Here is a 15866-nt window from a genome sequence, read left to right on the forward strand (position 1 = left end):
CCGCCGCCCCCCTCTGCCCCCTCCTCCAGCATAAGTTTACAAGGGAGAAAATGTACTTTTTTTAAAATTAAAAAAAATTTTTTTTTTTAGGCAGCTGGGGTTAGGTGACTTGCCCAGGGTCACACAGCTAGTGTGTGTTATGTGTCTAAGGCTGGATTTGAACTCAGGTCCTCCTGACTCCAGGGCCAGTGCTCTATCCACTGCGCCACCTAGCTGCCCTGAGAAAATGTACTTTCAGTGAAAACTTTAAAGCATTTCTGTTTGTGTAGGATTGTACAGAATCTTTGAAATGCAAATGTAATGCACGAGAAAAATCTCAACAGTACACATTCTTTGAACCTTTTGAAGAGGCCAAAGTGCTAAGTATTTACTTCTTAATCAAGACAAAGAAAAATCATTCATTGTCCCTTCAAAACCTCACTGTCTGGGGGGGCGGAGCCAAGATGGCAGAGTGAAAGCAGTGACTTGCTTGAGCTCTCCCCCAAACCCCTCCAAATACTCATAAAAAATGGCTCTAAACAAATTCTGAAGCAGCAGAACCCACAAAAAGACAGAGTGAAATGAATTTCCAGCCCAAGACAACCTGGAGGATTGGTCAGAAAGGTGTGTCGCACCGGGCTGGGAGCGCAGTGTGGTGTGGGCATGCAGGCCACAGCGAACGTGGAGCAGGCCTCAGAGGACTGAATCGCCTACAGAGGTTCCCAGACTCCTCAATCCACGAATGACAAAGACAACTTAGAAGGTCAGTGGGAAAAGTCTGTTTGTCGGTGTCAGAGAGGAAGGCGGGGTCTCAGCTCCATTCCCCAAGAGCCTGGTGGGGGCAGCTGCTTCCCAGCTTCCAGCCCACAGACTGAGGGGGAATCCAGTGGCTGATCAGAGAGGGACTGCAGGGATCTCTTTGCCAGTGCTGAGGCAGGAATCTCTTGCTTTGCCTGTGTGGGGATCTGGGTCACAGTTCTGGGCGGCAGTGCTGGGGTGAGGAGGAGCGCTGGCTGTGGTGGAGCTTGTAGTGGCTGTGGAGAGGAACCCCTCCACAGTTACAGCAGAAAGGAATACTTGTGGTCACAGGCCAGGAAAGGAGTAAACACCTCGCCCCTTATCATACCACCTTGGAAGAACTGAAAATTTACAGGTCCCTACAAGTATCTCTGAAAACAGCTACAAAACCCCTGAAGCTTGGGACAGTACACTCTCCACATTGGAAGCAGACTCTTACCTTAACAAGAGTTTAAAACTCAAGTAATTGGCTGGGATCATGAGCAAGCAGCACAAAAAGAGTCAGACTATATTATCTTACTTTGGTGAAAAGAAGATCAAAATATACAACCAGAAGAAGACAACAAAGTCAAAGCTCCTACATCCAAAGCCTCCAAGAAAAATATGAATCAGTCCCAGGCCTTGGAAGAGCTCAAAAGGGATTTTGAGAAGCAAGTAAGGGAAGTAGAGGAAAAACTGGGAAGAGAAATGAGAGTGATGCAAGAAAATCATGAAAAACAAGTCAACAGCTTGCTAAAGGAGACCCAAAAAAATACTGAAGAAAATAACACCTTAAAAAATAGCCTAACCCAAATGGCAAAAGAGGTCCAAAAAGCCAATGAGGAGAAAAATGCCCTAAAAAGAAAAATTGGCCAAATGGAAAAGGAAGTCCAAAAGATTACTGAAGAAAATACTTCCTTAAAAATTAGAAGAGCAATTGGAAGACAGTGACTTTATGAGAAATCAAGACACTGTAAAAAAATCCAAAAGAATGAAAAATTAGAAAGCAATGTGAAATATCTCATGGGAAAAACAACTGACCTGGAAAATAGATCCAGGAGAGAGAATTTAAAAATTATTGGACTATCTGAAAGCCATGATCAAAAAAAGAGCCTAGACATCATCTTTCAAGAAATTATCAAGGAAAACTGCCCTGATATTTAGAACCAGAGGGCAAAATAGAAATTGAAAGAATCCACATCTCCCCTGAAAGAGATCCCCAAAGGAAAACTCCTAGGAATATTGTAGCCAAATTCCAGAGTTCCCAGGTCAAGGAGAAAATATTACAAGCTGCCAGAAGGAAACAATTCAAGTACTGTGGAAACACAATCAGGATAACACAAGATTTAGCAGCTTCTACATTAAAGGACCACAGGGCATGGAATATAATATTCCAGAGGGCAAAGGAGATAGGATTACAACCAAGAATCACCTACCCAGCAAAACTGAGTATAATCCTTCAGGGGAAAAATGGTCATTCAGTGAAATAGAGGACTTTCAAGCATTCCTGATGAAAAGACCAGAGCTAAAGAAAATTTGACTTTCAAATACAGGACTCCAGTGGAACATGAAGAGGTAAACAGGAAAGAGAAATCATAAGAGACTTATTAAGATTGAACTGTTTACATTCCTGCATGGAAAGATGATATTTGTAACTCATGAGAACTTTGTCAGTATTAGGGTAGTTGAAGGAAAAAAATTGTGTGTATGGATAGATAGATAGATAGATAGATAGATAGATAGATAGATAGAGGGCACAGGGTGAGTTGAAGATTAAGGGGTCATATCTGGAGAATAAAATTAAGGGATGAGAGAGGATGATACTCGGAGAAGAAAGGGAGAGGTAGAATGGGGTAAATTATCTCACCAAAAAAAAAAAACAGAAAAGAAAAGTCTCTCACAGTGGAGGGGAAACAGGGGAAGATGAGAGGGAATGAGGGAATCTTATTCTCATAGGATTTGGCTTAAGGAGAGAATAACATACACATTCAATTGGATATGGAAAACTATCTTACCCTGCAGGAAAATAGGGGGAGAAGGGGACAAGAGAGCAGGGGGTGACAGAGAGGAGGGCAGATTGGGAAAGAGGGTAATCAGAAGCAAATACTTCTGAGGAGGGACAGGGTCAAAAGAAAGAATAGAATAAATGGGAGGGCAGGATAGGATTAAGGGAAATAGAGTTAGTTTTTTACAACATGTCTACTAAGGAAGTGTTTTGCATAACTGCACATGTACAACCTATATTGAGTTGCTTGCCTTTTCAATGAGGATGGGTGGGGAGGGAGGAAGGGAGAAAATTTGGAACTCAAAGTTTTAAAAACACATGTTTTAAAAAAAAAGTTTTCACATGCAACTGGGAAATAAGAAATACAGGAAATGGGGTACAGAAGTCTATCCTGCTCTACAGGAAAATAGAAGGGAAGGGGATAAGAGAAGGGAGGGGGGAGAGATAGAAGAGAAGGCAGACCAGGGGAAGGGGTATTCAGAATGCATGCTATCTTGGGGTGGGGGGAGGGGTGAGAAATTTGGAACTCAAAAACTTGTGGAAGTGAATATTAAACTATAAATAAATTCATATATTTAAAAAAAAAACCTCACTGTCTTAAAGAGCCAAAGAAAAATAAACTTGGGGTCTAGATAAAGTTTTATGCTGTTCTGTTTGATTTGAGAGTTAAGAAAAAGGAAGGGGAAAGTAATATTTTAGGAAAGAAATGAGGAAGAAGGGGTTAACTTAGTATGCTTCCTAAATGGGGCATATTAAATAACTTAATATTATATAACTGTGACATAGTTATAGAATAATTAACCACTGTGTAACTTTCTATTAAAACGAGACAGAGTTCCAGGGGAAGTAAGTGGGCATGTCAAGAATCAGGAGAAGGAAAGTTCAAGACGCACACAGTAGCTGGCATCCAAATAGATTAAAATCAATACGGCAGTCATGTGGCTAGGGACCGGGGGAGAGTGTAGGTCTGGGGAGGAAATCATCTTGAGCAAAATAAACCAGCTGTGGAGGATGAATGGGGATGGGCATGAAAGTTTACAGAAAGACAAGGGCAGGCACAGCAAAGTAGTTCTGGCTGATTGAAGAAGAGAGCTCTAATCCAAGAAAAAACACAGCTAATAATCATTATCGTGAATGGGAATGGTTGAAGTCATCTCCAAAGGGGGAGCAGAACGGCAGCTGATGGCCATTTAAATACTTGAAGACAGCCACGGAGTCTTCATTTGTCCAAACGGAACATTTAATCCTTCCTCAGGCAACGTGAGCTGGAAGTCCCTCTTCCTGATTGCTGCCAGCTGGTCAGTGTCTTAAACTGTGACCCCAAGCCCTGAACACAGTGCTCCAGACCATGCCGAACCAGGGCAGAAAGCTACCACCTCCTGATTTCTAGGAGCCGTTCTTCTTTCATCGTAGCCCACAGTTTGGTTGCTTTTTGCCTGCCACGTCATGCAGCTACTTCATCAAGGCTAAAAACCCCAGTGTTTTGCTGAGTGATTACTGTCTAGTGGTGCCTTCCCCACTTTATACTTACAAAGATGAGTATTTGTACTCCAGTTTAAGACTTCACATTTATCTCTGTTGAATTTCATCTTATCGGATTGAATTCCATGCTCCAGCCCAGAAGTTCTTAACTTGAGGGACTATGAACTTGTTTTTTGTTTGTTTTACATTTTGAGGACTTTGTTTCCGTATTCTTGTTTTCCTTTGTAATTCTGTGTGTTTGATTTCATGCCTTCAGAAATATTTTTCTGTGAAAGCCTTTATAGGTTTCACCTCACTGCCAGAGGGGCCTGTGAAAGAAACATAAATAGATTAAGAACCTTGACTCATACCTGTCGTGCAGATTGTCTCCTCAGGTGTTAGCTTTCGGCTCCTACCACATTTGTGTCATCTTCACATTTGATGAGCCTGGCGTGTCTCCATTGTTCAACAGTGCAGGACCATGTACAGATCCCAGAGGGATACTCTGCAGGAGACCTCTGACCACATTGGCATGGAATCATAAAGGCCTCCTGTTTCAGCATTACCATCTAATTGTATTCTCAGCTAATCTGTATTTCTCCACTTTCTCATAAGAACAGTCGGATATACTTTCTGAAGCTTTGCTCAAATCCAGAAGAGCTATATCTATATCTAGTTTCTTTTAGCCATGGGAATTGTGAATGTAAATGGATTCCAACTTAAATGGAGATTCAGTAATATCATTCTAAGATATCTGGATAAAAGAAGAAATTATAGAATTACAGAAAATTAAGAAATGCCCTTAAAAGCATAGGAATAAGTGCATGTTTCCTCAAAAGTGCAAAGAAGATCTGTCAGAAAGGAAGAAGTAGAATTATCTGTAATGGAGAAAGATTAGCAGCCTTCCAGCAGAAATAAATAATTTTATCAGAAAACGTTTAATGATGAGAGACAAACTACTGAGACTTAATGGGATGCAAACAAAGCAGTGCTTATAGGAAAATTTATATCTCTAAATACATCCATCAGCAAAGGAGAGAAGTCAAAGATCAGTGATCTATGCGTTCAGCTGTAAAAGCAATCATTAATTCAGAAGGCCAAAAATTAATTTTGGAAGCAAGATAAAATTGAAAACAAGAAACTTAGATTTAAAAATAAAACTATTCAGGTCACTTTTTGAAGACTGAAAAAAAAGAGAAACCATTAGCTGATTTTTTTGAGCAGAGAGGAAATTTCCATCACCAGATAAAAAATGAAAAATAGATGAGGGAACAAATTATTAGAAATTATCTTATCCTAATATATGCCAACAAAACCGCTAACCTTAAAGAGTCAGATGAATACTAGAAATAGAGAAATTAACCAATCAGTCTCAAAACAAGAAACTGAACAGGCCACAAATTAACTTCCAGTGAAAAAAAACCCACAGCAAGATGGACTTCTATCAGATATTTAAAGGATGCTTAACTTTAACATTGCACAAATTCAGTGGAAAAGCCATCCTATCAAATTATTTTTATGAAGCTTATATGATCTGGGTACTTAAACTGGAGAGATATAAAGCGGAGGATATACTGATGATTCTAGTGAGTATTGATTAAAAATTTTGAATGAACTATTCAGTGCTTTTTAAATGGAACATGTTCAAAAGATCATTGCACTGGTAATGGTTCTGTATTAAAAACACTATGAATAGAATAGCTTATAGCAAGAACAGCAATAAAATCACCTCAGAAATGCAGAAGAAGCTTTTTACAAAATTCAGTATTCATATAAAAGTCCTTAAAAGCCTAGGAATAAGTGCATCTTTCCTCAGAAGTGTAAAAAAAAACCTATCAGAAAGGAAGAAGTAGAATTATCCATAATGGAGAGAGACCAGAAGCCTTCCACAGCAGCATCAGTGGCAACGTAAGAATGCGCACTGTCATTAAGTAAATGGAACATGCTTCTGTTTGTGCTTCGCTGTAGCAGTAGCCATGAAAAAGAATTTCAAGGCCTACACCTTGGCAGTGAAGAAACCAAATTATTACTGTTTGCAGATTACAGTGGTTTACCTAGGAGAATCTCATAGATTAAACTAAAAATTAGTTAATATAATAATTTAATTTAAGGATCAGAATATAAAATGATCTCACAATCAACCATTACTATCTCTGAATATTTTTAACAAAATCCAGTAGGAAGAACTAGAAAAAGAAATCTCATCCAGTGGTTATTGTAATCCAATTAGATTGTAAAGTCTTGAGGGCAGGGGACTGTCTTCTCTGCCTCTTTTTATGTCTCTAGCTTAGCATAGTACGGCACGTGGTGGGAGTTAACAAGTGTTGATTGATTATAGAGTATGTGAAACATCTACCAGTTCATACTTACAACTTATATGAATGCAACTGTAAAGCACCTTTTACAGAAAAAAAAAGGAAAACAGTAATTGGAGATAAAGCAGTTGCTTATGTTAGACCTTTCCAATATAAGAATAGTTATATTACCTAAATAAATTCACAGATTTGTTTTATGCTAATCACATTATCAAAAGGTTGTTTTCTAGGTCTAGAAAAAGTAGTAACACAATTTATCTGAAGAAACAAAAAGTAAAGAATCTCAATGGGAAAGAGAAGAAATTAAGGGCCTTGAGCTATGCAGGGTCTCTAACTGTTACAAGCCTGTAGTCATCAAAGCAGTTGGTACTGCTTAAGAAAAGAAAATTGATCAGTGGAACAGGTCAAATAATAAGATCTAAAAGTGGTAGAACATAATAGTATAATGTTTGATAAATGCAGGGACACTACATTCTGTGGTGAAGAACCTGTGATTTTTAAAAAATTGTTGGGGGAATGGGAAAACAGCCTGGAACAAAGTTGTGATTAGAACAGCACCTTGTGCCACATGCCGTCATATTTTCCAAATGGACATATAACTTAAAATAGGAGTAGGAGTAGGAAAAGGGATGCATATCATTGACGATAGGGTTAAATTCCATTTACCAGTGCAGGTCAGCACCTTCTCTACATTTATAGCCTCAGAAAGTGCCATTAGGATAGGGCACTGGGGGGTTAATTAACTTTGTCAAGGTCACACACCTAGTATGTGTCAGAAGCCAGAACTGCACTGAGATCTTTCTGGCTTCCAGGCAATAAAGAGCCATCATTCAAGGCTTACATATTAATATTGTACAAGAAACCAAAGGAAGGAAAGATATATCTTTTATAACGAAGGCTAGGAAGAAAATTCCTACCCAAAAAAAGAACGGAGGTGATATTAAACAATAAAATTAATAATCTTAATGACATAAAATTGAAGAACTTCTGCCCAGGCAAAGTAACTGCAGTGAGAAGGGCAAAAAATAACAAAAGTAAAAATTTATTTGAAAAAATCTTCATAGCAAATTGCTCTGATAAAAAGTCTAATATCCAAAATGTGTAATTGATACAAATATATAAGAAAAGCAATTCTTTACAAGATAAAGGAGAAAAAAGTTTAAAAGTTAAGAGACAATCCAGCCCTTCTTAAATGAAGTCTTATCAACAGTCATGTGAGAAATGTTCCAAATCACAACAAATAAGAAAAGAAATGCTAACCAGAATAGTACTAAAAATAGCTAGCATTAGGTAATGCTTTAAGGTTTGGAAAGCATTGTACTTACCTCATTTGAGCTTTATAAGGTCAGTGCTATCATGATCCTTATTTTACAGATAAGGAAATTGAGTCTGAGAGAAGTTAAGTGATGTACCCAGTGCCACACAGCAAACTAAATAGGCAGGATTTGAACTTGGGTCTTCTTCCAAATTTCATCTTCTTTCCACTGTGCACCTGTCTTGTCCTCCTTGGACCCAACACAGCGCCTTGCCACATAGAGAGTATTTAATCATGACTGTTGATTGCATGCATGAACGAGATCCAGTTGTCCAGATAACTGTTTATAGGGCTCCTGCAAGTAAGTCCGAGTGCTTATGAAAAGATGACTCCTTGGGCTAGGAAACAAGATTCCAACTGGGGGTCTCTGCCTGGGTTCTCTTCCCGGCTCTGCTCCATGCAGCCTGGATTCCTTTGGGGTATGCATCTCTCTCTGCTGAGTCCTAGGAGGGCTGTGATGCCGGGTGACTCAGCTTGTCCTTGGAATCCAGGATGACAGACTTGGGATGGCTGTGGGTCAGCAATGCCTTCTTGTGGGGGAAGGGGATAGAAAACCTGAAGGCCCCCTCGGGGTTCCCTTTCAGAAAGCTTACAGAATCATTTTAGATGTCAGAAATCCACAGAAGCCAACTCCTATTTTTTGCTCTTCACTCTCTTATGACCTGTTCCTCTCTATAAATAACAGTAATTTCTCAGTATTTAGCTTAAAAACTGTGTATTCAGTGAAAGAAGAAACAGAAAATGAAGGTTTGTATTGATTATCCTCCTTGACAGCTGGTTCTGTACCTCCCCTTTGAAGGAGTTGCTGGATACACATATTTGATCTTGTAATAATTGATTTTGTTCAAACATAAGCAGTAGCTCGATCTCCGTGGCCCCAAAATTGTGGTGCGGTGTGGCAGACATCTTCATGACATAGCTGACTTGGGGCTCAGCAGGGGTTCTGGGAGGCAAGCTGCTTTGTAAATTTTCCATGTCCTGCATGTAATGATCAGCTCCCGAGCTAGTGAGGGGAGGAGGCATTTAGATAAGAGCATCCCACACTTAAAGCCCCCTCCAAACAGATGCATGCATGGATTAAATGGGCTTCCCAGAATCACACAGACAGTAAGTTAGCAAGGTAGGATTTCAACTCAGGCCTTCTTACCACCCAGCCCAGTGCTCTGTCTCTCATACTGGCTGAGGGCTGAAAACTGGAGCATTTCGTATCACAGGGGGGAAAGAGGTCCTAGATGCTGCTGCTTATGCTCTTAAGAAAGTAGATTATTTCAAAGACTAGATTGGACCAATATGCACACTCAGTACAGAGCTCAGCATGGATTACACATTGGATATGAGTAGAATAGAGACCACTTACCCAAATAAAAACTCAGAGGGAACTCCAGGGAGAAAACAGAAGGTTTTATTCTAGCAGGTCTCAGGCGAGAGTTGGACCTCTCCTACCCAGGGCAGACTGGTGTAGAGGGGCAAAGCACAAACAGCAGCAAGCAGTATACCTAGTCGCAGACAAACCACTCCAAAAAGCCCCCTCCCCACCTGTCTGTCTCAATCTCTTCATCCTCATTGGCTGAGGCAAGAGACCTTGCAGTCTAGATTTAGAACCCAAGAGATACATTTTACTCAAAACTAACTTGGGAGCTAGAGGATTGCCTTATTTGGTAAAGTTAAGGTACAAAACAAAAGAGGGTGTGGTTACAAAACAAGGGAGGGGGCTGGGCAGCTGATGCACAACCCCCTTCCCCAGAAACAAAAGTGAAACTTGGGCCCAGCTCATGCTGAAGCCTTACTACATTTATGGAGCATAGCTTACATCTTACATGAGAAACTTTCACTTGTCCCATACAGATACATGGTGTAAAGTTGGTAAGACCTTGTTGATATGGAATGCTGGTCACATTTTCACTGTGCCTACAGATAGGATCTTGTTTTATCTTCGCAGTTCTGTGTGGGAGGTAAACAGAATTGGTGATATTATCTTTGTTCTACGGTTGAGGAAATTGAGCCCCAGATTAAGCAGATGTCATAAAGCTTCACTGGAAGTTGCTAATGGGACTGGGAATTAATGCAAAATTTCCTAGTTTGCTGCTGCTCCATGATCTCCCCAGGCTATTTGTTTAGTAGGTATGAGCTGTTCAAAATTATGTTGTAAACTTAGGCTGGAAAGGAGGGAGATTCCCATTCTGTGTTTGAAATGCTGTTTTATAAACTATTATGTACAGTGTTGTCATTCTTTCATGTTTTGACCTTAGATGTTTGAAGAAAATATATTTTTGAAAGACTGTATTCATACCAGGGCCCAAAACATGAGGTGGGAAGTCTGGAAGGAAGAACCTTGAGCAATGAGCAGAAATGTGCCATCTATGAAGTGCTATTATAGTGATTGAGCTCTGTGTAAGCGAATGAGTCAAGGTGAACGGATTGCTGTGGACGCACAGAAGCTCTTAATTAAAAAAGTGTTGTGACAGATTTTATGAAGGGATTGAGAGGTTTGATCATTTTAATTATCCTGCTAGATTGAAGCAGCGAACCCTTTAATCACCACATTCCAGTTTTCCTATGGGCAGAGATTAGCTTGGAGAGAAACTCCCTTTTCCTATTTTACGTGTGTTGAATCTGTTGACGTAGAAATGCATCAGCACTGAAGAATGGTGGTGTTTCTGTACCACACAGTGCATTGGTTTTGAGAGTTTGCCAGTCAGCTCCTCAGTAGGGTCAGTGCTGGAGGTCATCCTCCACATTATCAGCACCCAGTCCTCTGCACTGAGTTCTTCGGGACCCCTGTCTTCCTCCTCTCCCCACCCCCTCTCTTCGGTAGCATCTGATGTTCCCTTCCAGCTCTCCCCAGGCATGTTGAGGGTGGTGTGGCTGTAGCCCTGAGTGACGTTTCCTGTACTTTGTTGTGAAGAGGAGGTCCTAGGAGAAAGTTGTCAAGGAAGACTTGATGCCGGCCATGGGACTGGAGCAGTGGATACAGTTTTAGCAGGAGATAGAAGGGCTTTTAGGTGAAGAGAAAACATGCTCAGAGACCTACTGTATTTTGGGGACAGCGAGAAGACCTAATTCCCTAACTAGAAGATTCATTGAAGGATAGTAGGAAATCCATAGCTTTAAGAATTTGCAAAGTAATTTACAAATATCCCATTTGATATCTCACAAGCCCTGGGAGGCTGGTGCTCTTATTAGCCCCATTCTACGTTTGAGGAGACTGAGGCAAGCAAAGGTTGAGTGATTTACCCAGGGTCACACAGCCTTTAAGTATCTGAGGCCAGGTTCAAACTCAGGTCCTCCCGACTCCAGGCCCACTGCTCTATTCACTGCCCTGTCTCGCTGCCTTATCTTGAAAGCCAAGCAGAGGGGTTTAGACTTGATATGGTAAGCCGGTTCATTCTTGAGCGGAAACGATCCATAAGTTACAGATCTGGAGTTTGAAAGGACCCAGCCCGACATCCTCATTTAATAGGTGAGAAAAGTCAGGCAGAGAGGGTAAGTAGCATGCCCCAAATCACACAGGTCTTTAAAATCGAGTGTGCTTTGATCCTGGTTGTGACTCCAGAGAACTTTCCCCAGTTTACCACCCATTCTCACGAGAACTTGCCCCAAATGGTCCCTTCAGAGACCTGCTGCAGTAGTGATCCCCCTCTCACATGCAAAGCTTCCTGGAGAGCAAGAAAAATGCTGCCTCTGTCAGGGTGTTTTTCCTCAGACCATAAGGACGATTCACTTGGGGAAGCTGGAGTATGACAACCCCCCTCCAACAGGGAAGTAAGCTTGTACCATTCAGTTAATGTGATGAGGTCCGGTCATTGCAACGTGCAAAAGAGTCGTAGTTGGCAGCCCCCCAACATTCTTCAGAGCAGTCAGATATTATTGAAAATAAAGCTGTGCAAGTTTTTCTTTTAAAGACCTCATTTCTCAAATATATAGAGAGAACTGAGTCAAATTTACATTAAAAAAAAGCTATTCCTCAGTTGATGAACAGTCAAAGGAAATGAATGGGCAGTTTTCAGACAAAGTAAGCAAAGTTCTCTATAGTCATATGAAAAAATGCTCTAAATCACTATTAAAACAACTCTGAGGTAGCACCCCACACAGATCAAATTGGCTAATATGACAGAAGGGGAAGATGACAAATGTTGGAGGGGATGTGGGAGCATTGAGACGCTGTTGCACTGTTGGGGCAGTTGTATACTGATATAACCATTCTGTAGAGTGATTTGGAACTGTGGCCACAGAGCTGTAAAACCGTTCATAGCCCTTTGACCAAGCAATACCATTACTAGGTTTGTGTCCCAAAGAGATTTTAAAAAAGAAAGGAAAAGGACCTATGTGTACGAAAATATTTATAGCAGCTCTTTTAGTGGTGGCAAAGAATTGGAAATTGAGGAGCTCTCCATCATGTGGGGAATGGCAGAACAGGTTGTTGTATGTAATTGTGATGGAATACTACTGTGCTGTAAGAAATGATGAGGGGATGCTTTTAGAAAAACATGGGAAGACTTACATGAACTGATGCAAAGTGAAATGAGTGGAACCAGGAGAACATTGTACACAGTAACAGCAATAGCATATGATGATCAACTGTGAATGACTTGGCTATTGCAGCAATACAATGATCCAAGACAGTTCCAGAGAATTTAATGATTAAAAATGCTATTCGCCCTCAAAGAACTGATGGAATTTGAATGAAGATCTAAGCATATTTTTTTTTACTTTATTTTTCTTTTTTTTTTGTCTGTTTTCTTTTACAACATGACTAACATGGAATTATGTTTTGCATGACTGCATGTGTATAATCTATATCAAATTGCTTGCCTTTCTCAATGAGGAGGGGGAGAGGGAGTAAAGAAGAGACTTGGGAACTCAAGATTTTTTTAAAAATGAATATTAATAATTGTTTTTACATGTAATTGAGAGAAAGAAATAATTTAAAAGGAAAATAAAGCTGTGCTTTTAAGACAACCTTGCATATTGTGTAAAATTAGACGTAGGGAGGTATACCACCCACTGTGGAGCTGAGGGCTGAGTATTTATTTAAGATGAAGAATGGAAGATGGCCTCAGCTTGGGAAGGGAAGGCTGAGAGGTTTCCTGTCTGCAGCAGGTAGCGCCATCAGAAAGGAAAGAAGGGCTCCTAAGATGCTTTTTAAAACTTGGCATCTTCTTGTGGGCACCCTCATATCTCAGCAGCTTGACAGTCTTATAGCATGTTTGATGTCTGCAAGTAGATACGGGAAGGGAGAGTCCTGAATATTTACTTACTGGTAGACAACGTCCTGTTTGTTTTTCCTTTTCTCAGTCAACTCCTTTACACCTGGCTGCAGGGTACAATCGTGTCCGGATAGTTCAGCTTCTCCTTCAGCATGGGGCTGATGTTCACGCCAAAGACAAAGGGTATGTGAACCCACGGCTTACACCCTGGAGGCTGTGGGCACGGCTTCCTAGGTGGAGCCTCGAAATAGGGGGCATACTGTGTTATCTGGGTACCATCTCCATGTTATTTCACTGGGCTCAGCCTGTCATCCGGACTCCATCCCATCCCCTCTGCCTCATCTGACATGCCTCTAAACAGGGAGTTCCCCAGCACAGGCACCAAGTGGTCTTATGTTGACCCTCACCCACAGGCTTGTGGGCCAGCATCAAGTGAGCCGCAAGGAAGCTCTTACTATGTGCCAGGCATTGTGTGGAGCAGCACTGGGGGTACCCAAGGGCACCTCACTGGGCTCCAGGTTTGAATGAAATTGTTAAGGCCTCGTTTGGTGAAATGTCATTGCCTTAACAGACTGGGCCACGGTGTTTTGAAATCAGATTGTTTGTGTTTGTGTTTTAGATTCCTGCTAGTTTTTTCTGGTCTCTTAATTGTTTTTGTCATCTGCTTTCTTCACTCAGTGGGCTCGTGCCTCTGCATAACGCCTGTTCATATGGACATTATGAAGTCACCGAATTGCTTTTAAAGGTAAGAGAGCTATAACTGATTGCTTCATTTGTCCTGATAGTTTTAATTGAGAGCTGCAGGACTTGAATAAGGTTTAAAAAAACAATACATGGCACATACTATGTATTTTCTCTAGAAACTTTTACTAGGTAGATATTTTGAAGTTCTAACCATCATGGTATCTTCTAATACATAACCTCAGGTTATTTTGTGCTTTTTAGACCTCTGGGTAAAGGAATGGAAGCCTTTTGATAGCGTTGGGTTTTTTGGTTGGTTTGTTGTTTTTTCAGTTATTCATCTTTCTCTTCTGCTGCCCTTCCCCTCCGTTAAAAAAAGAAAGAAAAGAAAAAGAAAACCCTTGTAACAAATTGCAGAATCAAGCAACACACATTCCCACATTGACCATGCCCAAAACCTGTTGTCTGTTGAGAGGATCAGTACCACGCCTTATTATTGCTCTCGTGGCTGGTCTGCGCATCGCTCGGAGCTTTCACTTTGTCTTCCCTGTGTTGTCGTAATTGTGTTAACTGTTCTCCTGGAGGTATTTCAGGCTTGTCATTTGCAGGGGAAATGAACGCGTGTCCCTTAACTGCGCACTAAACCTGCAGCCTCTCCCCTGTTGTTAGCACGGAGCTTGTGTCAACGCAATGGATCTCTGGCAGTTCACCCCTCTCCACGAGGCCGCCTCCAAGAACCGCGTAGAAGTTTGCTCTTTGCTGCTTAGTCACGGAGCTGATCCCACCTTGGTCAACTGTCACGGCAAGAGCGCGGTGGACATGGCTCCCACGCCGGAGCTGCGGGAGAGGCTGACGTGTACGTATCTCGGTCCTCTGAGTCAGGGTTTGGGGTGAGGGCAGGGCTTGGCACCTCACGTGCCTCGCTGCCCTCTGGGTGTCTGTCTCCTGACCTGTCTGGTGGTTTGTACTTCTTATCATGAGTTTTTGTTCATGCTGATTACCACTCGTGCCTGCAAGGAGAGTTTGGGAGCACCTCTGAAAGGGGAACATTTGGAATCCACGCTTTCTGGGCTTGATTTTGCACAAGTGTTGCGCCTTGAGCTGGTGATTTTTAGGAAGATTCAAGTCACTTTTAATCTTGACTGTTTACTTTTGTCTCTGCGCAACTCAGCCTGACATTCATGAAGCAAAATATAAGTGGAATGAGAGATGTTTATTCAGATCATACTGATTAAGTGAATTTATATGGTAGCATTTTGGAATAGTACATAGGTGTAACTGAGCACAGAGACTCCTAAATATCATCCATTTTTCTAATGCTACAAATTTAGCACCACTCTTAGACTCTCCATCCCCCCCACCACCACCACCACCATGTTCTCCCTGTACGATATGGTATGTGCTGTGTGATGCCAATTCTAAACCAAGCGTATTTACCTGGCAGGCTGTGGACTCCAGCGGATAACTTTCAGAGGGTCCTTGACTCTGGATGGGGGAAAAAAAGTTGTGTTTTTGTTTTTACGTTTAACTTTATTTTTGTGAACTTCTGTCTGAAACATGTAGCATTTCCTTTAGTTATGAACTGGGTCCCCAAGGTGCACCAGATTGACAAAGAAGTCTGGCACACAAAAAAGCAGAATCTCTTAACTCTGCTTTAACCCTAATTTTTGCCAGATAATGTATATTTTGAGGGTTATGCCCTGAGTTATTAAGTTATTTCTGATCTTTCCTTGCCCAGCCCGTTCCACTGATCTATTTTTTAATCAATATCAGAGCGTTCTAACAATTACTAGATCTGGTCCCCCTTTGTTTCTGTTGTTACTCCAGGCTTTCGTTCCTTCATGCAAGCTTTGTTAACTGTTTTCTTTAATTTTGTAAAGTATTTACTTTGTAGTTTGATTGTTACAACATTAAGTCCGAAAATTGATACAGTAGCATTTTATTTTTTATGTTGGTATGACCCATCCTTGAGCACCAGACTTCCAGTCATTTAAAGACATTCTTTGTTCTTAAAGCAATGCTTTTGTAAGTGGATTTATACAGGCCTCAAATGTGCCTTGATCACTTAACTCCTAGATGTCTCATGAATTTTGTCGTTATTTTGAGTGGGACTCCTTTATGTTATT

At 41.1% G+C, this 15866-nt stretch overlaps 1 protein-coding gene and 1 long non-coding RNA gene across 6 annotated transcripts in view; one reads left to right on the plus strand and one right to left on the minus strand.

Moving 5' to 3' along the window:
- TNKS (tankyrase) overlaps window positions 1-15866 on the plus strand; it is a 216500-nt gene that overhangs the window by 137403 nt on the left and 63231 nt on the right. For all 5 annotated transcript variants that reach the window (XM_020976782.2, XM_078148240.1, XM_078148241.1 and 2 more), the window contains exons 6-8: window positions 13148-13242; window positions 13738-13804; window positions 14410-14596. In XM_020976782.2, the coding sequence (XP_020832441.1) occupies window positions 13148-13242; window positions 13738-13804; window positions 14410-14596 (349 nt within the window). The remainder of the gene's footprint in view (window positions 1-13147; window positions 13243-13737; window positions 13805-14409; window positions 14597-15866) is intronic.
- Window positions 3065-9578, minus strand: LOC144455161 (uncharacterized). Its single transcript, XR_013483872.1, has 2 exons — window positions 9210-9578; window positions 3065-4551 (listed from the first exon to the last, which is right to left on the minus strand). It is a non-coding gene; the product is annotated as an uncharacterized LOC144455161 (long non-coding RNA).

The sequence above is a fragment of the Phascolarctos cinereus genome, unplaced genomic scaffold, assembly GCF_003287225.1.
Source record: "Phascolarctos cinereus isolate Bilbo 61053 unplaced genomic scaffold, phaCin_HiC Scaffold_9;HRSCAF=440, whole genome shotgun sequence".
Lineage (NCBI taxonomy): Eukaryota > Metazoa > Chordata > Mammalia > Diprotodontia > Phascolarctidae > Phascolarctos > Phascolarctos cinereus.